General features: G+C 46.5%; 1 protein-coding gene across 1 annotated transcript in view; it reads right to left on the bottom strand.

Moving 5' to 3' along the window:
• The window catches only part of NCKAP1 (NCK associated protein 1), a 487736-nt gene that overhangs the window by 147471 nt on the left and 314320 nt on the right, over nt 1–25945 (bottom strand). The window contains exons 20-22 of the mRNA XM_085648703.1: nt 25784–25915; nt 18218–18436; nt 17867–17997 (exon numbers count right to left, since the gene is read on the bottom strand). Coding sequence (XP_085504829.1) covers nt 17867–17997; nt 18218–18436; nt 25784–25915 — 482 coding nt within the window. The remainder of the gene's footprint in view (nt 1–17866; nt 17998–18217; nt 18437–25783; nt 25916–25945) is intronic.

The raw sequence follows: 25945 nt of genomic DNA on the forward strand, positions 1-25945 counted from the left end.
ACAATAGGGCCCGGAGCAGGAACGTGCTACAGTTTCTTCTATTATAGTGTGTGGTAGGGGCACATATGGTCTCTGGCTAGAAGTCGACAAGAGTCCGTGTGAGCAAGCAACCCAGCATCCCCACTTCTATGTGAATGTGTGCACCACCTACATATATTTAGGCTGCAGTGTGAGAGGGGGACGTGTTTGCCTGCCGATACCCCTGGAGCAGAACAATGCTTGTGCCAATGCACTGCCTACTGCAGTCAACACCGTTGTGACTCACTGCAGATTGTGGAGCACAAAATACACACACCACAAGTCCACCATATAACAAGCATCAAGCAAGTGATTATGCCGCTCCTCTACCCAGTGCAGATGCAAGCCTGTACCTTTGGCTTCCCCACCTCTCAAGCTCACTGAAGGCTGGCATGGAAGTCACTGGTGGAGGTGGTGATTGGCAGGCTACTGTGGCCCTGCAGGCAAGGGCAAGGCAACACACAGCAAAGTCTGGATGATCTGCATGCAGAGCCAGAGGCAGGGCTGAGCCTCCTCCTCTTAGAGGCTCCAGCTGGCTTAGCTCTATGGTCTCTGTCTCTCTCTACTGACTCTCTTTGCTGGATCTGAAATCTGTCTGTCTTGCGCCAGGACGGGAATATCGGTCATTCCCTCCGTCCATGAAAAGTTTCAGTCTGTCCAACTAGTGAGATGAGACAGATGAACATCACATTCAAAGCAAGTTCAAGAGTGAGAAAGAGAGGATTTTTGAAAGCAGGGGGGCTGGGAAGGCAGGCCAATACCCTTCAAACAGGGCCATCATTTCTGAGCTTTCTCATGCTAAGAAAGAATGGACTGCTCGCGACCAGTTACACCACTGGGTGGTGGGGGTCAATGTTCAGCAATGAGAGAACATTAAAAAACAGAAGCACACCGGTAAATGCCTCACGTGTGAGCCTGTGAGACACTTTGCTGCTGCCTGGTCTGTGGGAGGGGAGCACTTGGACCATGGCACCCGCCTCCTTCCCCAGGTGGCACCATCATCTGGATGTCTACTGCAGCATGCCCAACAGCATTTAGCTGCCATCAGTGCAACCGGCTGGTAAGTTTAGCGCAGCAGTGCCTGTTTTTGCCAGCTTGCAAAGCTCAGTGGTAGGGCACAAGGGGGTGTGGGAAGGGACAATTACAACTTGAGCAACAGCCCCACCTACCCTCCTAGAGACCCAGCTAGTGCTGATATGCCCATCCTTGAAGTGAGAAGTTCTTCATGGCCTTATCTGAAGCCAGGATTGGCATAAGGGCTCATCCATCAACAGGCTGTCCTCAGTGAAGGGTGAGGACACTTTCCTGATCCTTCTACCAGGAACTACTCCTCCCAGCAACCTCCACCACTGAGAGGACAGCCCGCACTGGTTCTTCATGGTTTTGTTCCTGCCCCTTCAGTCTCATCACTGGACGCCAACTTCCGCATTGCGGGAGGCGTGCAGGCGGTGCCCAGGTGGACCCCGGAGGAGGCTGGGCTGGGCCTCCCCCTTTTGCCTGACCCCAGCTTAACCACTACCCCTACCCTGCTGCCCCCCTTCACCTACACTGGCTGCTGCCGGCCTACCTGTCGCTCTCCCTGTGCTGCCGCTTCCCCTGCCGCTTCCCATGAGCTGCTCCTCCCCACACCCCCCATAAACATGCGTTTTACTGACAAACTTACCTTACGCATCCAGACATTTTAGTACAAAAATACATGTAAATGTCTCTGTGGGTTGAGCTAAGACCACTGAGGGGACGTTTGTTACGACTCTTGGGCCAACCATCAGCGCCTCCTGTGTACGGGAATACTAAAGTAGGATGCAAGAGACCAACCATTTTTCTTCAATCACAACCTGAAGATTCTTACACAAGGTCACAATATCAAACCAGATGAAGTTCCAAAACAGCATGCAGGTCCTGAAGACTAGAGAGTAAAGGCAGTAGCAAATGTATATGTTCCATGGGAACAGTCTTCTCTTTCGCTCTTTTCCAAAGTAGTTCTTGTACCTTTTGTAGCAAATTGCTCTTGGTTTGTAGGAGGGATCTTAAGTAACATCATGCTACCTTTGATAACAGTTGTTTTGGTGGATGCTTTTTCAGGACACACATGAAATATCTTAAGAAAGTACATTTAGATGCAGACTTCCACTCTGAAGTCAGCTACCATGAAGCTGATCCCGCAACTATTTCCAACACGAGATATGTCAGTACTGTCATATTATATAGCTGTATATGCTGTCAGTGCCTTGTTGCCAGCAACATGAACCTGTATTATTTACAGAGGATGGAGAAAAGTCAAACCGAATATGTGACAGCGGATAGGCTTTTTTGAGTGTACCTGCATGATAGCCTAATCCCAGAAAGAAAACTGATGAATCTGCAAAAGGAATGGGGCATGATGTTAAAGATAAGAAACTGGTCCTTTTACTGTTCGGAATCCTTCTACACATTCATCATCTTGTATAGGATTCCAGAAGCACAGAGATTAAACTGAAGGTAATAGAAAATGCTGGGGCAATGCATGTCCCTAGACGACTTCCACTGAAGCACCAGTAGTGAGGCAGTAAGTGCAATGTCCATGCAGCAGTCTAACCCATTTGCAAGCCTGATGCAGGTGCCTTGAAGTACAAGTTACTTACCTTCGGTAACAATGTATCTGGTAGAGACGATTCTAGCCGCAGATTCCTTAGCGTAGAATTATCCCCAGGCGTGAGACTGGATCCGGAAAATGTTTGCCACAGCATCTCTGCGTGCCGGGGGCGGCATCACGGGACTCCGCCCTGACGTTGTCCGTGGGCGTGACATCAGCGAGGTCACATAAGTCCCACCCCGGCGCGCTGACGTCAGTTTTCTTCAGAGAACCTTTCCGCGCCACAACGCAGAGCCATCACCAACAAAACTGTGAGAGTATGGGAACAGTGTGCAAAAAGAGCAGTAAAACAGGAAAGAAGCGAATGGTGAGGAACAGCACCAGCAGGGACTGTGCCAAGCACTACGTTACCGAAAGTCACGAAAGAGAAAGAGCAGAGCACCCTCTGAGAAGCAGCCCTACAAGCGAAGGCAACATCCTCCTTGGAGGCAGAAAAACATGTGAAAAATGTCGTGGTAGATGACAGAAAACCAGCAACCCCAAACTATAACAGTGAAGGCCAAACAGGTCCCGAACAGAGGAATAACGACAAACCACCCCAAGACGACACCAGCAAGGAGTGTCACATCCCTGGTAAAGAGCTAGGGGCTGAGGCACAGCCAAGAGACCCCAACCCAGAAGACTGCAGAGGAGTCAGAAGGAGAAGATCATGAGTAGGCCCCACACTGGAATAACCAGGGTGCAGGGATGCAGAAGTACACATGAACCTACCGCCCAATTACCAGAAAAGAAGGAGTGGAACAAATAAACACATTGAAGCATCCTGCCAGGGTGGAAATGAAAGAGGACACCCGCAGCAGACAAAGCCACCCAGAGGGAGGCGAGTGCAGAAGACCAAGCAGAAGGGTCCTCGCAGAACGGGGAGGAAGGGCGGGCCGTGAAGGAATCTGTGGCTAGAATCGTCTCTACCAGATACATCGTTACCGAAGAGAAGTAACTTGTACATCTGATGGAGACCACTAGCCGCAGATTCCTTAACAAAGAATAGATACCCTAGCTATACCCAGAGGGGAGGAGGGTCTGCGAGAGAACCTCACCAGCTTGGAAGAACACAGGGCCCCAATAGGGGATGTGTCATAGGGGCAGGAAGAATGGCCCAGCCCCCACCAAGCAGAAGTAAGCAAGGAGAAGGGAAGGCCAGGATACCACAAGCCTACCAGAGGGTCAAAGGGTGTCCGCCAGAAAACCTGGAGGGACAGACGGCACCAAGCGAGTACCAAAGAAATAAAGAACCACAGCAAAATCCAAGGAGAAGAGGTGGAACAGAGGCAGAGCCCGCCTCAGGAGAACATACGGCCAAGGGGACAGCTGAACGGGTATCAGCCCCGAGGCAGGGGACAAGACAGGAACGGCCCCATCGCCAATAAGCGCATACGTGAGAAGGAAGACACAGTCGCGCAAACTCCGGCAAAGCAAGGGACAGGAGCACACGGGTACACGCCGAGGCCCACGGAGGTGGACCATTACTACCAGGTGTGCGCAGCAGGTAGCCAGTAAATACTATAAAGTAGTGTGCCCAGAACAAGCCGAGGGCAAGACGAAGACAGAGGCAAGGGAACCCCAGGACAAGCTCCAGAGAAGGTCTGCTCCAGTTGCAAAACCGGCCCACGAAGAGAAGTGGGACCGGTCTGAAGATAAAGAGGAGAGGAACACCCAAGAAGCAGCCAGGGAAGGGGTATGGGGGGGCGAAGCGACCCCCGGGGAAACAAGAAATATGCAGCACAGACCTAAAGCCGTCAACCAGACACAGAGGAACACCAGTAATATCCAACCCCCCCGGAACACAAGGCAGAGGACCAGGCCGAAACGGCGGATAATTAGGTGAAAACACCAAGACACAACGTCGTAGACGGCATGGCAAAAGGCAGTCTGTCGATCCAGAGGCTGAAGAGGGAAAGCAAAACGCACAGAAGCAGACATCCCGCAGGAACAAAGGGCAAAATGTACAACAGGCATGCCCTGTAGAAGAAGACTAGAAACACCATTGGGGGGGGGGGGAGAAAGAGAGAGAGGGGAGAAAGAGAGAGAGGGGAGAGAAAGAGAGAGGGGAGAGAAAGTGAGAGAGAGAGGGGGGAGAGAGAGAGAGGGGAGAGAAAGAGAGAGAGAGAGAGAGGGGAGAGAGAGAGAGGGGGGAGAGAACGAGAGAGAGAGAGAGAGAGAGGGGAGAGAGAGAGAGAGGGGAGAGAAAGAGGGGGGAGAGAGAGAAGGGGGGAGAGAGAGAGAGAGAAGGGGGGAGAGAGAGAGAGAGAAGGGGGGAGAGAGAGAGAGAGAGAAGGGGGGAGAGAGAGAGAGAGAAGGGGGGAGAGAGAGAGAGAGAAGGGGGGAGAGAGAGAGAGAGAAGGGGGAGAGAGAGAGAGAGAAGGGGGAGAGAGAGAGAGAGAAGGGGGAGAGAGAGAGAGAGAGAGAGAGAGAGAGAAAGAGAGAGAGAGAGAGAGAGACAGAGAGAGACAGAGAGAGACAGAGATATAGAGACAGAGATATAGAGACAGAGACAGAGAGAGAGAGAGACCACACCAAGCGGAATACAGTGACGGCAGGAAACGCAAGGAACCCGAGAAGGGCTCCACATCCGCCCAGCTTAAGACAGAGCTATACAATAGCCTAAAAGTACACCACCTAGGGTATGAGACGTCCCAACAACAAAGCAGGGGAACACCTCTTAGGGAAGCCTGCAGCACAGGTCAAGATCATAAAACACCTGTGGGTATCACCACAGGCGGCTTACCAATCAGCCAAAAAATACACATATGTTCCAACCTGAAGACCTATAAGGGTTCACTAACAGCCAAAAATCACACACCACAAAAGTTGAAGGGCTGTACCAGCAGCCAAAAGAACAAAGGGGCCAACGCGAGGACCCTAAATGAATCCCAAGCCACACACAGCACAAATAGAAAGTTGGCATAAACATCTCCCTCAAGACACCGGAGGACCGACAAGATGAAGTTTACGGAGGGGGAGGAGGACAGAGCCCCGCAAGGAATCGAATAGTGGAGTCCGCGTGGGTGTTAAATAAAAGCATCCCATCAAAAGGCAGGTCAACAAGACACTCCCGAATATTCTCCGGAAAGACGCCATCCCGCAACCAACCATGGCAGCGGAGGGCGACAGAACTCGCCATAGCGCGGGTGAGAGAATCGGAGACATCCAAGGCCGAACAGAGAATAAATGCAGCCAACTCCCGAGAATCCAGCACATGGCACTGCAGATCAGCGCGGGCACCATCGTGGGAGGTGCAAGACAGAAGGGACTCAGCGGAATCCCACAGGGCAGAGGAAGCCCTGGCCAACACATGAAGTGTGTTGAGCACGCGCAGAGCAGCACTAGTGGAAGCGAAGATGTTACGCCCCCAGGAGTCCAACCACCAGACCTCCCGTGACAGAGGGAGCAACACTGAAGGCAAGGAAGGCAAAGCAGTCTGCAGGACAGGGCCCTGGGAAGACGGGTGGGAAGAAAGGCAGGCTGGATCATGCGGGGCAGGACAGTGGGGGTGGAGGAGTGACTGAGGTACCAGATTCCCCGTAGCAGGACGCCTCCAGGCCCCCAGAAGAGAGTTGTGGAGCGAAGCTTCAAATGGAAGCAGCAGCTCCCCTCCACCAGAGCCCTGGTGGAGAAACTCCAACAAGTGGTCCGTTGGGAGTGGAGCGACCGGGTTGCCCATTTGCAAAATGCCGGTGGCCGTGGCGATGACCCGGACAAAGGCCACACTCGCCTCCGTAGGACATCGTGGGGGACAGAGCAACTGTTCCGTGGGTGAAGGCTGCAAACTAAGCCACCCGTCCCCACGCCCTGCTGGAGGAAGAAACCGCCCGCCCCTGTAGGATGGAAGACCCATGGATGAGTGAGGGGCCTCTGGAGAAGGCGGAGAAGCCGGCGTGGCAACCACCTGCAAGGTGAGGAAGAGCGGGTCCGGGGGCCGTGGAGACGGCGTAGAACTCGCCCTGGAAGCCGCCGGGTAAAAGGCAACTATACGGCATCCAGTCTCCGGTGAAGAGGAGACAAGGAGACGACAATCCTCCGGAGAGGAAGGGACATCCGGAGAAGAGTTGACGATCCGACGTCGGGACGGCGCCGGGGAGTCCGCCACAGGCCCCGGTGAGTCCTCGATCGGCGCCGAAGTGTGCACCAGGGGTGCCGAGTCGACCTCCACCACCACGTGCCTCACAGGGGAAAGGGGCTGGGTCGGAGCCTAAGCGGCTAATGAACGACACCGAAAAGGCGACGGCTCGACCTCCGACGAGGCAGTCGCCTGCGCAGAGCACCGAGAGGGACCCGGGGAGGCGCCCCGGGTCCCGACCTCCACCCACCGCGCCACCAGGGCCGGGGAGGAAAGCCGTCAGCACCGGAAAGGCGCCGGCTCGGCCTCTGGTAAGACAGCCGCCTGCCCAGAGGACCAAGGGGGACTCGGGGACGAGCCGTGAGTCCCGGCGATGACCTGTGACACCACAGGGAACGCCGCGAGGTTTTGCAGCGAGGAGGGGACACCATGGGTTGAAGAGGGTAACCCCGTAGGGCTGCACCTCGACGACACCACTCCTCCAACACCTGAAGCCGAACTTGTCGGCGCCAGGGGTGAAGCTGCCGACGAGTCCGCTGAAGGCCCCCGCGCATGGCGAGGGAGCCGCTGACGTCTCAGGGAGAGGAGGGGGCCCAAAGAAGCCTGCAGAGGCGCAGTGTAGGCCTTCATTGTGGCCCTTGTCGCCCCAACTCCAAGAAACGGCAGATAGGGTGGCGACGGGCAAGGGCGCACGTCCAGAGATGAACCCGCGCCCTCTGCAGACTGAGGACAGGGCCTCGGTGGTAAGCTGCAGGACTAACCAGCAGGCGAGTGACGCCCATGGGCCCTCGGTGAAGGATGATGCCGCAGCCAGAATCGGCGGCTTCTGGACCCGTCCGTGGTAGGGGACAGACGCTGACAAGCTCCGCAGTCCGTCGAATCATGGTACTCACCCAAACACCACATACAAATAGGATGAGGGTCCGTCGCCGACATCGGACGCGCACAAGAAGCACACGTCTTGAAACCCTAAGGCATTGCACACGGTTCCCAACGCAATGGCGTTAAAAGAGGCCTGTAAACATGTCAAGAGAACACACTCCGGATCCGTGTCGCACGCGGAAAAGAAGGAAACTGATGTCAGCGTGCCGGGGTGGGACGTACGTGACCTCGCTGACGTCACGCCCGCGGACAACGTCAGGGCGGAGTCGCGTGGTGCCGTCCCCCGGCGCGCAGAGATGCTGTGGCAAAAATATTTCGGATTCAGTCTCATGCATGGGGATAATTCTATTTTAAGCAATCTGTGGCTAGTAGTCTCTATCAGATACCAGGTTTCAAACATAACTGTGTAGTTTTCTAGCACATTTAGTAATTGTGTTACTAACTCAATCATAAATAAGGATTCGAAGCGAGGGCATCTGAAGAATGCAGTCAAGGCAAAAAGACTGAGAATATAAGCACCCCTATCCCTCCCTCTTTCCACAACCTGAGAGAGATCTGAAAGTAGAGGATCAAAATGTTGTGGCTGCAGAGATAATTAGAGACATCATCTGAGGGTACAGAGGTAAATTGATTAATAAGTATCCACATAATAGGGATCACTGGGTCATTATTGCAGACCTTGGGAGCCTCAAACTGAGAAATACAGTCAACTAGTGTAGCTGGCAGGAAATGTAAAAGAGTGTTCGTTCTCCCCACCCACAACCATATAACCCAAAATAAATATCTTAAGGAATTAATTACTGACTGTGCTGATTCTACAGCCTGGGAAGACCCATGTATTCTCCCAACTAGATGCCACCAGAACATCAAAAACACCAACAGGGAGAGCAAAGCCACAGCAAATGGTGATACAGTTTTAATTTCCTTTTGCCAGAAAGAATATTTAAATGCTTTCATGCCCAAATGTGACACTGGAATACCTATAGTTACTTGGAAAGCTAGGGTTGATCAGCTTAAAGAGTTTATCAAAACCCTTACATTCTTCTCCACTTCACCTTTTAAACAAACCCAGAGAGGAATTGAAAAAAATAGGTAATATTGTAGAATTAACACATACACACACTTACATGTAAACATTTCTTTCTTTCTTTGAAAATGCATAGTCCAATAGTGGTTAACAACATGCTTTGCTAACGTTTTTCTATTTGTATGTGCAAGAGTGGATGTGTCACCAGCAGCTTTAGGCCAAAGCTACCAGTCACAAACACTTTTTGGCCTTGGGATCATAGCATTCCATCTGAACCTCAACACCTTATAATTCAAACTCTCTAGTATAGAATTTGACGGCAGGGCTGACATGCTTCAGGTCCGCTTTTACTGTGGGCTGTTGAAACTAAGTTCCTTTTGTCAGAGACCCCAGATGAGCTTATACCAAAATCAGTGCTTAGTTTGTAAAATAAAAAAAATGCCTGGGCTCGCCTCAGGAGGCCACTGCAGCTTGCACCACCCATTGCCCTTGCTATGCTACCAATCATAGTAACAACACAACTACTCGCCATTAAACTCCTTTAAGTGTGACAATTCAGACTATTTCATGCCTCCACAGCTATAAGAATGTCTTTACCAGCAGGTGATAGTAATTTTTCATGTATATTGAATTAATAAACAACTGTTGTGGTCATTTCTAAATTAACTAGACAGTGCCACCTTGTGGCAGACTTATCACAAGGGCCAGTGTTGAAAATTAAGCACTGGTGCCATGCACCGTAAACCACCTGCTCAAATTAAGCACTGACCGAAACTTGTTTAAGTGAAGAGAGATCTTGTTTGTCACCATTTTTCTTAACGTCAAAAATGTGGAATATTCAGGTCATTAGCAGCCTTGGACTTTACCACAGAAAAGGACTGGAATTTGTCCAGGAGTGGGATATATAGTAGAGAGAAAATTAACACGTGAGGAATTCAAGCCATTCATGTTCGGACGGCCTAAAGGACACCTGCAACATACGGCTATAGTTCTGTCGCTCAGGTTCTCCCTAAAATATATCTGGGATAGTTAAAAATTCAGCAGTCTCAATCAGAGATATTCTGTAATCCAACAAATGTTTCCTTCCTGGAGTTCTAGTTCATCGAAGCATCCTCATCATACAGACCACTCCAGTGGGTGTCCTGGGAGAAGTGTGTGTTTTCCAGAAGAGAACAGCAACACATATACATTCTGCAGTCAGCCATTTGTGCCAGAGGTGAAAGATTAGATCTGGTGACACCTGGTTCATGATGGTGGCATCAGAGAGCACATAAGCATCAGAATCCAATTAAAGAACAGAAAAGGGCAGGTCTGACTAGTTGAAAACTGCCAACATATATCAAAGAAAAGATTTATATTTGCGTTGGGCAGAGGAATGTATTTGTAAAAACGTTCAAATGAAATTTAGTCCAGCCTAGAAGATCTGTTGAAATATTTCTCCAGATTGGTGCCAGGCTTTCAATTGCACCGCTTCCAGTCTGACACTGATCTTTGGTTTGAGGAGGACTCATCCTGGTAATTAAATGCCAGATCTGTTATACTTCATTTCCATTTCTAAGCCAGAAGGTGTTTGAACTCCTCCCAGACGGTTCTTCTGTCGAGATTTAGACCAGTATCTTGAAATGGTGATAAGGACTAGCTCCCTTTCAGGGATGGCTGGGGGAAATGAAGATCACAACAGCCCTCTCTCTTCACAAACATGCAACGATTGGCAGGAACTTTACCACACAGGGGTACATTTTCTTTTAGCTGCTCCTCTCACTGGTTCCTTGTTCAGCCTCTGAGAGCCTAAATCTATAATCGTAATAAGGGTTTTGAGTTTATGGGTTTTACCCATAACCTCCCAATTGGGGTTCTAACCACTTTATGCATAATAAACTGTATGATGAAGTGCCCTTAAACCTTTCTGTAAGCCATTGGGAAGGGTGGGGCCAACAGGTCTCGTACTTTGACTACTCTCACTATGTCTTCCAAGTCTTCTGTCTTGATTCTAGCTGGATTGTGGGTCTGGATTTGTGTGTCAACTACTGTTATTTTAATGACCAGGCCTCATCTCTTGATTTTTGTTTTCCACCCTCCTGCTGATTTGAGTCACAGCTTGTCATTGTTGTGGTCTTGAGATGTATGTCCTCTGAGGTTCTGAGTAGGTCTGGCAGAACTTACTCCCAAGGTCAACTTACCCATTCAAGATTCTTCAATGTCTACCTCCCTTTTGAGGTGTCTTGCGTATGTGATAGTATGACCGTGAAAAAAAAATCGTTCTACTCTCTTACAAAGGTGTAAGTATATACTAAGGTATACTAATTCTATTGTTATTGGGAAAGCGGAGCACAATACTGAAAAATGTTGGGAATTTCTGGCTAGGTGCTATGGAGGGCAAGCAAATAACGTATAGATATGGCTAGATGCAAATGAATGGGTAAGATATTTAAAAAACAAATATATATTTAATAATGAAGTTAGTACACTAGGTAGCATTGATCTGAAAGAGCTGAAAAGTAACGTAAGCCTAATACAGCGTCTTACCTAAAGAGGCTGAATTAGCTGTCCTAAGCCAAAAGTTGAATTAAGCCCCTGTTTACTGATCTTATCTTAATTAATTTGAATTGCATCAACCTTAAAGTTTGAGGTACGGTCCCTACTAAGATTTCTAATGCTGTTAAAGGTTCGGATGTTATTCCTTGTTCATGGCGGTCCACAACAATTGTACTTGGGATAAGAAAGGAAGCCAAGTGGATAAAGAAAATTAAACCTATATCCTTGTTGGATGGGGCCAATAAAACATTCAGGAAAATACTATTAAATTGTTTACAAGGATGTGCTTATTCAGAAGCTATTCTTTGATGTCCAAGCCGCTTTCAGCCCGGGCATGGGTACAATAGATCAAGCCACGTGGCTTTATATGATTTGCAAAAAAATATCGGCACGTAAAAAGGGTTGACTTATTTTTCACATCAGTGGACATAAACACTCATTTTACTTTGTATGTATTTTACCCATTATAGCTATCATTAAACTGCCAACGCCTTGAGAAAGTCACAATAGGCAACACCCTGAGGCCTTCATGCGAATACAACAGCAAGGGTGCAATATTGCCAGCTGGGTAGTATACCAACAGCTTTTGCAATTTAGGCATGATTACGAGTCTGGCGGTCCTCGGACTGCCAGACTTGTGGGGGCGTGGTGGTCTCCCAACCGCCGTACTACAATTAGAGCGGTCGGACAGCAAATACCCCACCACAGCCGCCAAGGACCGCCGTTCTCTGGCGGTGTTGCGGCGGTCAGGACGCATCAATATGCTTGGCGGGACCACTGCGGTCCCGCCAAGCATATTAGGAGTTTGCTCTCCGCCATGGAGGAAGCTGGAAAGGAAATTGAATGAGAACAGTAACATGTTGGCATTTGTAAGGGTTAAGAATGATATATACAGAGTTCCCAGCCTCAGACCAACCATATTACACAGGAAAAAATATTTGATACGGCTGATGCTAGTATGTATGGTCTAAGGGCCGTTTTTTCTTAATGGGAGGCAAATGATGAATGGAACCTTGAAGTTGCTTCCAGCACTCTGAATGCCTCAGATAAAAGATATGCAGTGATTGAGAAGGAATTATTCGAATATGTATGGGCAGTTGAACATTTCTGTGATTAAGCTTGGAGGCCACCTTTTGAATCTAATTGAGATCTAATCACAAACCTTAGTTAACACATTGTTTTCCAGGGGGTTGTCGCAATGCTACTAGTAGAATTGCTTGACTGTGTTCGATTACATAACTATATTATATGTTATATATTATATATTCAAGAATACATTTTTAACATTACCTTTTGTTCCTGAAATAAAATCTTATGGCAGATTGCTTTTCTAGGTTACTGTGTATAGAAAAACACAGATAGCCCGAATCTGATATGTAAGATTCGGAGGTTGCTGCCACAGTGAGGGGAAATTATTAATGGGAGATTTGCCAGATTAAGTCAATTGGAGTGGGCAGAAGCTCATGAAAATGACTAGCTTTTCAAATATTTGAAGAACTGTGTGAAAAATGGCTGGCCGGAACGTAAATCACTAACACCTGAGAGTGTGGTGCTTTCCGAAGTTGCCAAAGATTTACTAGTGGATGTTGATTTACTATTTAAGGATGGGTAATGTGGGAGCTAGGAAAATGAGTCGGCCCATCATGGTCATCCTGGTATGTCATCTGTGAAAAAACTAATAAGGAATTCTTTCAGGTGGCCAGGAATAAATGCAGTAGCTGACAGATGGTTTAGAGTATGTGAACAGCACTGTAACATCGACAGACTCTTAAGGATTAAATGAGCACCCCTTGCTCCTATCTTGATGTCTGAACACCAATGGCAGAAGTTAGCTCTTGATATTTCAGGGGCATTTTATCAGTCGGACCAGAGAGTGGCGTATTTATATGGTATTTCTATTGTGCAAACAAAGCAAAAGGCAACACAGCTGTGGGTGGGGGATGGGGCGGTTGGGGTGATAAAAAGCAACACAACCGTGGAGGAGGGGTGGTAGTATAATAATAAGCAACACAGCGTTAGGGAAATAAGCAACACGGTCATGATGGTGGGGGGGGAGAAGCAACATAGACAGGGGGTAGAGGGTGAAGAAGCAACACAGACAAGGATGGCAGGGGAAGAAGAAAGTAAAGAAAAAAAATAGTACATTAATGAGAGCACCAGAAGTACCCTAATCCAGACAAAGCAACCAATACTTGCTCCCTGCTGCAGCCAAAACAAGATTGAGTGAAGCCGTGTTGCGCTGCTGAATTAGAAGGCAGCAAATGAGTGACAATCAAGCCCGTGAATGGTAAGCAATTGCAGGACTTCAAGCACCTCTTAGAACACAATATCTCTCGCAACCAAGAGAGAATGCGCTGAAGCAGGGAAGACCTAAAATGGTACTGCATTCCATGTGTAAAATAGCAATATGCAAAGCTGAAGATGGTTCCTTGACTTGGAATAATTTGTTTCATAAAAGCTTATTTGGCTTTGATGCTTATCTAAATTGGATACAAGCTAAAGCATATGCTGTACCTTAAATTGAGGCTGGGTTGCTCTTTCCTACAAGCTACAAAACTAAATGTGATCTGCTGTTGTGTATTTCCTACAAATACATAAGATCTGCGCGTTTAGACAACATAAACTAAGGGTTTGGTGTCCAGACTGATTCCAGATACCCCGAAAGGATATTCAAAATTTATAAAGCAGAGCACAACACAAAAATAGCTTCAAACTGACTCTTGTCAGTTGAATTTAATAATACTGCAAGAAAAAAAACAAGAAGAACACAATAATATACTCTAAGGTGTAAATGCTTGACTTGTTGCACGTAGTTGTAGAGTTGGTACAGACAGCTGACACGTGTTTCGCCATGTAGACGACTTTTTCATGGCTAAAATTGTATATGTTGTATGTCTGAGATCGCAGAACTCCAAGTAATGTTCAAAGTCCGCTTGGTATGCAGGGTACTTAAGACCACCCAGACTCCAAAATTAGTCTTTGGTGCAATAACTAATATTCCAGTATGAGATCGAAACTTCTGTAAGCCTGGGACTGCAAAGCTCGTTGTAATATACAAGACTAGGGTCTTGGCAATACGTTAATGGAATCCCTTGTCCATATTCAATGTGAGGCAGCTCATGTGTTCAGTGCTTCCTTCTCAATTAGGAGTGGACCCTAGTCTCATATATTACAACGAGCTTTGCAGTCCCGGGCTTACAGCAGTTTCGATCTCACACTGGAGAGATTTCTGCGACCACAGACATGCAAAATATATAATTTGAGCCTTGAAAAAGATGTGTGCTTTATAAATTTTGATTATGTAAGTATATGGAAACATTATTTTCCTATATAGAGCAACAAGAATTCTACCATGGTGCTAAAACACTGAATTATGCAGGCATATAGATACATGACAGTAATCAAGGGTACTCCTACGATGCAAACCTTACCTATGTGTACCTAGCATGTATGTAGGTGTAAACACAAGAATCCCTGTCTTGGTCTCGAGTTGGACTCCCTGCAAGGGATGCCAGACCACTTCATATTGTAGCTTCTGCAGGCCTGACCTCAGCGTCCAGTGTAAGCATGAAGCTTCTTCTCTGCCCATCTAGTCTTGGTATGGTTCTTTTATACCACAAAGATAGCCTCGGGGTTCCTTAAAAAATCGATGTGTTGTGAATACGATTTATGCAAATGAGCCTAGAACAATACCTGTGATTATGCAAAGTAGTTATCTCAAATGAAGATGACCATGACTTTTACGCAGAATGTGTTCAAGCTCTTATGTACGTCATGCGCATTTACTTTTCTAAGAATCCTCATGCATAATAAATGAGGCAAGTTTCTAGGAAATTGATCGACATATATTCAGCACATAACTGGGTAAAAAGGTCAGTGGTAGAACCGTTATGCACAGCAAGTTAGACCAAATGCAGGTAAACGGTTGTGTAAGCCTATAGTGGGGTACATTGGGGTAGATAACACTGCCAAAACAAAGGTCAAGTTTGTGGTTGAGGGGGGCATGGAATCTGTTTTTTACTAAGGCTGCTGTAATTCATATAATTTGGTAAATCAGGCAGGCAAAAGATTTGCAAGTAGTACATTAGGAATTATGGTCATGGAGTGCGATGAGGATTGTCTTGTTATGAGTATTTTTGCACTCTGCAATGGTAGTTTTTCAGCAATTATGTATTGTAAATGATAATATACATTCTCTCAACTGCTGCATTTTATGTTGGCTAAAGTATTTTTTTTTACTATAGCTATTGCTAACCTGAGAACAATGAAGACTTCCTCAGACCCTCATGATTGTATGTGGGGCCACCTCAGGGAGTAGATGTCCTGTGGGAGTTTGCAGATCACGTGCTGCTCACGGTTTCACTTCAATACACAGTGGCACACCTTGGAGGGCACACAGAGGATTAGGAAGGAAGTGAAAGGGGACAAACCCTAGTGTTGACTGGGCTTCCTGACAAAACTAGTTCTTATTGTCCCTTTTCAGGAGGTATCCCCTGCCTCGGTCACCTACCATCACTGTGCCTGGGTATAAAGTTAATCCTACCTGCTGCTCAAGCCCATAAGAGGGAACTCAAAAACAACCCATGAAAATATGGCCATTATTGTGCGCATGAGTATTACCAAATTAGGTACACCTGTCTGAAATCAAAGCTACCAAATCTTGAAGAGCTAAAAGAATATTATGAACTATAGACATTCATGGCATTAGCAGTTGGGTTGCCTGACACAAATTGACATTTGGCTCTAAAAAATGTTTGCAGTATTAATTTTGGGGCAAATTTGAAATGCTTCACAGAATATGCAAAATGGTGGTTATCTTTGAGAAATATGGGAGTTATGTTGAAAGCAACAAAACGCAAATACTCTAAATCAAATTCATTTTTTCTCCCATGAGTACTTCATGTGTATCAAAGGTGTAACAATTATTACCAACATGGGTGCATCTTGGGACAATTTATTAGACTCGCTTGTAAATATGTTAAGAGATTTAAATCTCTAATGGGCATGGTAATGGCTGTGAAACAAACAATGACTAAATGAATACTACAATTATCAGGTTACATCAATATAACTACGCCAAAGTGTGATGGGGCAAAGGAGGTGAGCTAACTGATGAGATCCCAGTCAAGAGGAGAGTGCACCAGGGCTGCGTCCTGGCGCCGACTCTCTTCTTCTTGTATGTAAATGATCTGGTCAAACACCTTCAAAGCTGTATGCATGATTCACAAAAAATGGGAGGTAATCACATCTGCGCCCTAACATTTGCGGACGATACCATCTTACTGTCCCAAAAACCTAGTGGCCTACAGAATCTGCTTCATAGCCTTAATGAATATTTTAAAGTGAAAGGACTCGAGGTGAATCCTACAAAAACGAAATACATGACTATAAGGCTCCATAGAAGTTTCAAGAACAGTATTGAAAAGATACTGGGTGAACCCATGCCTGCTGACGTCTGATTCAAAACGTGAAATTAAACTCCTACTCTGGCAGTTTGTTGAGAATATGGTACATTTCTACCCGTTATCATGGCAGACTAACTGTACAATTTCTTCAACTCAAAACGACACCTCAGTTCGAGACGTTATTAGATGAGATTGAACCGTTATTGGCAAAGTGCTTATACCTAAAATTTAGATATGGTATATTACAACTAAATAGTTTTGTTGCCAAATGGTCAATGTCAAAACACAAGGAGGGGGAGTCTCAGTGTACCTTATGCAGAATGGGGGTTGAGGAAAACATTGCACATGTTTTGTTTTTCTGCCCGGCTTACAAACCAGCAAGAAGTAAATGGATAAAACCAATAGCTAGGTGCCTCAGTGTTAGGAGAATGAACGACATGTTGAAAATATTAAAAACCGATAACTCGCGTCTAATAGTTTTTGCCCTCCGCTGATTCCTACTGGCTGTTAATTTTACAAGGGAAAAGGGAGGGAAAAAATTATAATTTTTCAATTGGTTGCCAACCCAATGCACCCAACTGGAGGTAACGTTGTTGAAACTGGCAAGAACAAACTTGATTAAGATTATGGAGGTATATATATTTTAACCAACAACAAACGTTACTGAAATAGCTTCGCTTCTGTGTAAAACTTGAAGTACTTTTTCTTTTTTTCCTTTTTATCTGTTCCGCATTGTATGGGCTCATATATTTTAGTAATTACTCGATTTTAACAATTCACAGCGTTTTCCCAGGATATACACCTTACAGAATTTTTCCTTTGAATTTTAAATCCTCCCTGTCTTTCTACTATTCTAGATATAAATTCACCCAATCCAATGGTCGAGTTCAATTGTAGAGTATAAGATTCTGCTCCATCAAACATGTATTGTATTTGCACTTTGAGGAACCTGATATTAATATAGAACAAGCAATATTTTACTTTGATTACATTGCACATGAACTTTATAAGCGGGTTACCCCAGATTGTTAAGATCAAATGATGGAACTTATCTAGAGTTAAAATGAATTGTAAAAAACCATATGTATATGGACCTGATAAAGTGAATATTGGAAGAATTTTTTTCAAAATTTTCTTCTGTATGTATCGCATTTTACTGTTCTTTTACTTTTAGGCCGAAACGAAGTATTTAAAAAAATACTACAGTTGACGTAATATGGACGTATTTCTAAATATCAGTTGCCCTCTACTGTAAAAGATCATAAATATGAGAGTGAAATAACATACTTAAAGTTTGTTGAAGTTCTTACCTGATATGTCAGAATACTCTTCTGCATTAAACGTAAGTTCATTTTCTGTGGGCAAGTTAACAAATGCTTTCATTGCAGGAAAATATGCTATATGGCCATTGCTGACTTGCCTGAGCAACGTCTCTAGATACCTGGAAAACAAAGTGGTTTTCGTGTAAAAATTAACTGGGAATGCCTAGCAGGCTGTTCTATTCATAATGATCAAAAGAAATGTAGAAGCACAAATATTCAGGTATAAAAAAATTGAACTATGCAATAAAACAAAGATGTCAGGATGGCACTTCATTTTAAGGTACAAGTTACCCTCAAAAACAGTAGGCATGCACGTTTATGTAAAACTTTGGATCTTACCAATTAGTGTATAGACTGGTGATTGTTGGCTCCCCGTGACTATCTAAATGTTGGGTTTGTTGCAGAAGAACATTATTAAACACCCTTGTGATGTCAATTTGAACATAATTTTCAATTGACTGGAGCACTGTCATGTACGCTCTTACACTTGTCAGTAACTCTGAAGGCTTTGCAATCTCTTGTGTGGATTGGTTGTACATGGTCATGCCAACAATAGACCTGAAAAATAAGGAACACAATACAAAGAAAAGCCAGGAATGTAAATAACCATATGCGTAGAAATGAACTGCACTTGATTGTCAACAATATAGTGATAGTACAGATGCGATACGTCCAATAACTTAAACATGCCAACATTTTGTGGGGCTTGAAACTAGGAAAGGAAAATTCTCTTTCTAGTTTCTCAAAACAAATTTCAGTCTATCCATCTACAAAAACATTTGATATCACATAATATGATTAGAAAGTAAAATTTAAGACATCACTTTTCAAACACCCACACTTTTCTGGCTCAGATACAAAGTTTTCATTAAATGCATTAAACAAAACAGCTGTTTCAAAAGTCATACAAGGAATAACATTCATTAGCTATTGACATTGGTCATTGTTTTTTTTTGTTAAATGTATTTACTGGCCCACGCAGGTTTGTACAACAATAAACACAAATTGTGCAGAAGAATCTCAACCGCAACATAGAGATCAATGAACTGTCACCAATCTCTGTGATGTGATGCAAGTGCATGAGGTTATTGGGGAGGTATTAGTAAATGTGTGCCGGTCGTGTCTCCCTCTGCTAACTATAAGGACTCGTCAGATGGTGGGGTGTCTGTCAGGGCAAGCCAACCCGCACACTGTGTCAACCATCTAGGGGGGAGCCATAAGCACAAAGCTCAGAGTGTTTCGAACTGGTGCCATAAGAAACAAACTAAACATGAACTGAAGCGCCCGGACCTCGGGGAGAGTCAAGTAGGACTTCAACAGTGCAAGATACAATCAAACAGATTAGGCGTGAGCGGAGGGAGGACGGAGCGAAGCCCACCAAAAGTGGGGTGGTAGGGAGGTGGGAACAGGCCAATAGTAGCGGTACCCGGTCACCCTGGTGTCTCCGGAAGGAGTAGGGTTTACGTGTGGACGTCACATTTGTCATACAGTCTGAGCATATACATGTTCCACAGAACCGCCTTGGCGCTGCCGCCACCCTATAGTCTCATGTCAAGTAATTAGTTTCAACAGTCGTCCATCGGAGCATGACCCAGAACCAGCAGTCAATCACCGGCGGCTGCCCCGCCTTCCAGGACATGGCCATTAGGTGCTTGGAAAGTGCCATTGCTAGATCAGCAAACTTTAGCTGAGATTTAGTGTGTTTCGAGCACATAGTGATCCTTGGCAAACAAAACTTGGGATCTGGCGGAACAGGCATTGCCAGTATCTCTGAAATGTGCTCCATGACCTGCACCCAACTCTGTGCCAGCGGGGGGCAGTCACACACCATATGTAGGAAGGTCGCATCTTGGTGACCGCACCAGGGGCATGTCGCAGCCACTCCCGGCAACATCCTGTTTAAGCTATGTGGTGTAAGGTAAGTACAATATAAATAACTAAAGTGAGTAAACTTCAGTCTGTCATTACGGGAAACACGTTTGACCTGCTCCAATGCCATCCCCCATTGCTTGTCAGACAAGACGCTGCCTACTTTCCTCCCACCTTGGCTAGCCAGACAGCAAAAGAGACGCCATCCCCAGCCTGCAACGCCGTGTAGAGAACTGTAACTGCTCTACAGCCCAGTCCATGAGTCAACACACACTGCATCCCCTGATGCAGGGCTGTTACTACCTTGCCCGCTCCACATATATATGAGTTCCAGCATTAGAGCATTATATGTAAAAACTGTCAAACATGCAGGCCACTGACGTCCTGCAAATCCTGGATGGAGGTCCCCTAGGGTCAACAACAACGCATTCCGTCATGGACTCGAATCATGGGCCTCCAGCAGAGCCCGTAGGCCAGGTATACACCAAATCGGGAGTTGTGGGGCATATGGCGGCATTGCACGCTGCAGTTGGATAGATCTATTCCAACAAACCTTGTCAACCTGTGCCAATCAGCTCAGGCCTTGGGGCGAACCGCCAGGGGACAGCAACCAGTCCAGTAATTTCATATTTGCCATTAGTCCCGTACTGCTGCTCCCTCTCCCATCACATTGCCCACCAACCAGCTCATTGGCCACTACAGTTGCGCTGCCGAGAAATAACATTCCAAATCAGGGACACCCAGGCCGCCCCGTCAATGGTCTCTAACTTGTGGATACACTCGCCTGCATGCTTCCCCCCCATATGAGGTCGGAAATCAAGCTCTGCAAGTCTCTAAAATAAGCCCTCACGAGGACCGCAGGCACTGCAACAAAGAAATAGAGGAATCGCAGGATTATCAACCACTGCGCAATGGACATGAGGCCCATAGGCGACAAGAGGCAGACGTCTCCAGAAGCCCAGGGACTGACGCACCAACATGAGGGCCCTGCCATGATTATCATCCAGCAGGTCGCCGTGTGCATGATAAATCTGTACCCCAAGGTAGTGAAACATATCAGGCTTCCAAGGCAGACGGTCAGTCACCAGTCGTTCCGACTATGCATGCTCCAGCTTCCGCAGATAATAAATGCAAGACTTTCCCAATTTCACCCGCAGGCCTGCCAAGTCACAGAACTAGTCAGCGTGGCAAAGAGAGACAAGAATTCCCTTTCTGTACTAAGCATATACACGTGTCCAGAGGGGCCCACCGCTATACCCCACCTTGGGCCCTCCACCCGCAGCAGAGCGGCCAGCGGCTCCATATCTAGCACAAAACTACCTGGGGAGAGGGACAGCCCTGCGTGCCCCTACCTATATGGAATCGCTGGGATATATGGCGGCCCGGCCATACTCTGGCCTGAGGTGCCGTGTACAACAACATAACCAGGAACTTAGGGCCCATCCCAAAAGCCTCCAAGACAGCCATCCGGTACGGCCAACCAAGGGTGTCAAAGGTCTTCTCGAAGTCCAGGGATACCATCACCAGAAACCCCTCAGACTGCCTCGACCCACCCCATGATCTGGCAGAGCCGCCAGATATTAAATGAAGTGGCCCTATTGGGGATAAACCCACATTGGTCCGGAGACACCATAGTCGGTAGCAGCGATAGCAGCCGGTTCGCAGGGGCCAGACTTAAGATTTTATAATCAAGGTTTAGCATCAATAATGGACGGTAAGAACTCCCGTCCAAGGGATCATGACTGGCTTTGGGCAGCACTGTTCTCAGAGCCTCCCACAGGGAGTCGGGTAGCTTGCCCTGTTGATGCTTAAGCGAGGAAGAGCCGCCCCGTCTATATAAGTTTGTAAGCAAACAAGAGCAGTATCAGTTGGGGACACAAATTGCACCGATGACAGTCTGGGGCACTTCGGAGCCCAGGAGCCACGCCAGAGTACACTTGGCTTATCCCTGTCAGTGTGCTGCTTTGCGAGGGTCGCCCTGCAGTCAACATTTTGCAGCTGGTGAGTCTCTAAGCTGCTCTCTGAGAACATGCAACTGAGTACGGGCCTCAGCCACAGTCACCACCTCCCACTCGAGAACACACATCTGAGTCTCTAGTGCCAGCAATCTGCAAAGGAAGACCTCCTGCTCCCCCTCAGGAAGTCTTGATACAATGGCCCCTCATATCGACCTTCATGGCATTCCACTAAACGCCAACAGTCTCGAGTGAGCCATCATTCTCCTCGAAGTAGCGTTGTATAAGAGTCCCATTAGTGTCCGTGTATATCGGCTTCAGCAGAGCCTCCGTCTGCAGTCACCAGGTAGGAATCGGGGCCCTGTCCTGCCCCCACTGGAATGTCACCTTTAGTGGACTACTATCTGAGGTTGTGAGGCCCAGGTATTCAGAGCAACGCACAGAGGCCAAGAATCAGTACTGCAGAAGAAATAACCTAACCTAGTGTGTACCTGATAGCCAAGAGAATAGACGGAGAATTCTGCCTCCCCTCGGTGTCCTAGATGCCAGATATCTAGGAGGTGTGTTGTGGATGTCCACAATTGAAAGTGTTTGGTTGTCTGTAAACCCTGTGTCTCTGGCAACAGAAGTACCAACCTGTCCATGGAGGTACAATGAACACAAAAAAATTCCACTCCAAATGTTAGGAGCTAGGGGGGTCAGTGAGCAAAGCTGGGTACACCGTGCACAAGAACTCGCTCTGAAGTGTGTTAGGCGCATACAATGAAAAGTGGACACCAATCCAGCATCCCTTCTAGTAAGACATAACGGCCAGCCGGGTCCAATACTGTTCGCCGCTGGACAATCAGAACATGTGGGGCGATCCAGATCATGACCCCCTCCCCCCAGCAAATGCTGAGTACCCTTTCCCAAAGAGTTACCCACTCCAGCATCCGGCTACCTTCCCCAGCTCAGGGACAGTGAGATGTGTCTCCTGAAGGCAAACTATATATATGTGGCAGCATAAATCCTATGTCAGAGCACGAGGGTTGCCCTTCCCCTTGTGTTCCATGTCACTGCATTGTATGTGACCACCATGACAAACATTTAGCGCCCCAGTCCCAGGCTAATGGGCAGACACACGCACCCTGGTAGGCCCAAAGGCTCCCCACACCCAGCTTACACCCGGTAATAAACCCAAAATGAAAAACAGAACAATCCAACAACAATAACACCCGCTCCCCTGGCTCGGATACTAACGGGCATCACGCCACAACATCCCCAACAGTACATAAGGTGGCCTAAGGCACCACCGTTTCGGTGAGTCAGTCCAGACAGATGTCCCGGGGGCGGTCAGGCAGCATAGGGTGGAAGATTAAGTTCATAATAGGCCAAAGCATCCCGGGCCTATCAAAGGAGCACCTATCTGAACATGCCCAACATGCATCACCTCTCCACCCCGAATACCCCCGCCCATTTCCACCCCACCTGCCTCTTTCACCAACCCAGTGTACAATCACGGGTCCTGCATCTCCAGTCGGCGTGATCTCGCCAACACAACTGTTGAATCCCCATCTGTGGACCCCAGTCCGAATGCCCCCATTACTAGGTCCTGGTCAGTATCTGGTACCAGCACCTGGAAGTGATTTTCACTATGCAAAGAGTCCTTCAGAAATTCTCCTAGCACTCCTTGAACCGTGACACCTGTGAAAGTGAAGGATTGGTATATAAAAATATATGCTCTGCAAATCCAAGGGCACAATCCAGTCGCCCCGGGTCCAAAGCAGATAGGATCTGGGCCAATGTGAGCATTTACATTTTTCCTTCCACAGGATGGAGTTCAGGGGATGGAGGTTCGGTAAAGACCTGAGGCCCTAGTCCTTGTCAGGATGAAGAACTAGCAAGAGGAACAACCCCGCCTTCCTCAGAGTCTGGACACCTCTCTATGGTCCCCTTTGGAGAGCAACTGGAATACTGCCTAACGATACTGAAACCACCTCACTGAAATATTCTGTGCATATGATCTGTGTCTGTAATTAACCCTCACGTTCCTGCTGAGTGTCTAAAGAGGAAAAAAAGCTAGCTTTCATCAGGGAAAATATTTCTCCATGGAATAGTTTAGTAAACTCGCACATCACATGTCGGTTCTTTGAAGCACTTGTGTGTCAGAAGGCTCAGAGGACAGAAGTTAAAATATTAATTGTAACAGCACGTTTTCTAATCACCGCCATTACAAACTCTCGGGTACAGAGGGCAGGAGGAGAGGGCGTCTGGGTGTTGAAAAAGGATGGGGCGGGGGTGCTACGAAATTAATATGGACAGGGTCTGTTAATGTGATCAATGCTCACGTTCCTGCTGCATCTCCAAGGGAGAAAACAAGCTATCCTTAACGCAATGGCACCTTTAATCATTAAAAATGATCAAAGGTACGGATTTCTGAGCATGCGGGATTCCGGGGCCATGTTAATAAGCCTCATCAGGGGTAACTGTAAGCGCTATAAATTACATTTTCATGCCGCATTGGTTTTATCAAATGAATGCTAGGGCAGGAATTGATAAGTGTGAAGGGGGAAGAGACTAAGTAAAAGTACTAACAGCGTCGTTTAGTAACCGAGGACTTGAAAAGGCTGCAGGGGCTGGGTGCAGTGCGCTCGGTCTCTGTGATTAAAGCTCGATTAGTAGCTTCAGCTCCCAAATATATCTGCATTCAGCAATCGGGCTGCACGACAAAGGTAAGCATTTGCAATGCAATAGGTCTCGCATTTACTAAACTCTCAAAAATGCAAAACCTATTTCATTGCAAATGGTTGTTTGTAACAGCACCCCATTCAGCACTTTCTCTGTAATGGCGGCCGTGCTCCTTTCCTTAGACACGGCTCATCTGAAGAAAGGGGCGTGGCCACCATTAACGTGAAAGCACAGCAAAGAAAGTTAAAAAGTAGAGGGATAAAAAACATACAGCCGCTTTCGGAGCCGAAAATAAACCAAAGGCGTGGCAATCTCTGTGGCGTACCCTGCTATGGAAAAATAAATGAAGCCCTACAAGGGAGCGCATCATGCCTGTTTACAGGCAGGTGAAAAGCATTTAACAAAATAGTGCTCGGAGGCTGTCATTAATGCCTACCGAGCAATAGCACACGTAACAGGGGATGTCGCCATGGGAGGCTACAAATGAAGACAAGGTGGTACTAAGGAGGGACTACCAAGCCTATTAAACCAGAAGCTAGTATTTACCAAGGAGAATGACACAAGCCAATAAAAAATATGGGCGGGGAGTGGGCGGAGCTTCACCTCCATACTCCGAATACTACATGCCTTGCAGAGCAGCGCATGCATTGCCCAGGCTCAACCTAAAAAGCCAAAAACCTGTATAGAGAGTGAGGCATGTAAGCAAATTCTCAACTTTTTTATTCTCCAGCAAATTCATTTGTCCACCTGCTAGATTAGGACGAATATATTACCTTACAAACATCACAGTAATCTTTCACTCATTAATCCTGCTATAGTAAATACCATATTTGCAAGTGCAGACCTAATGCAGCTAGAGTAAAAAACAATTTTTTGAGCATCAATCCACTTGTCTGCTGGTCTTAGCATGAAGCCAGAAACCCCCAGGAATGCCAATTTATTATTGGCCAATATATTTGCTACAGAGGAATCCTGCACACAGTAGGACAACAGAAGAAACGCAATTTCTCCTTGTCTAATTCGGAATCTTCTTAAATATGCATCAAAATACTAAAGAAAATTATCAATGCTTTCCCCCGCGCCCCCCAAGTCGATATATTTTTATTTCATTATTGCAGGTCAGCCTCGTTTCACTGTAACTCTTGCTTTATTACAATTTAAAGACTTCCAAAATTGATAATCCACAAACTTCTCCACATCTTTACAAATTAAGCAGTATTCACACATGAATATATCACTGTAGTGAACAGAAGTGACAACAGATCAGACAATAATGTAAAAGACTACCTAGAGCATAAAATTAGTTTACTTTCACCAGTAAATACAATAGTATTTTTACTATTCCTTTTGCATGTGTATTAAAATATCCTGAAATACTTTCACTTACTGGGATAATATATTTATAAAATCTTACTTGGTAAATCGGATCTCTAGATGGGAAGTTAAATATTCCCTTGGCGTAAATGTGTGCTCCCAAACCATCATATTTGGTACATAATTGATTGAAAAACAGAGCTCAGAAAGTGCTGTGTGCAGTTTGTCCAAGCTAAAAAACAAATGAAAAAACAACTGTTAA

This window comes from Triturus cristatus, chromosome 3_2 (assembly GCF_964204655.1).
Source record: "Triturus cristatus chromosome 3_2, aTriCri1.1, whole genome shotgun sequence".
In the NCBI taxonomy this organism is placed as follows: domain Eukaryota; kingdom Metazoa; phylum Chordata; class Amphibia; order Caudata; family Salamandridae; genus Triturus; species Triturus cristatus.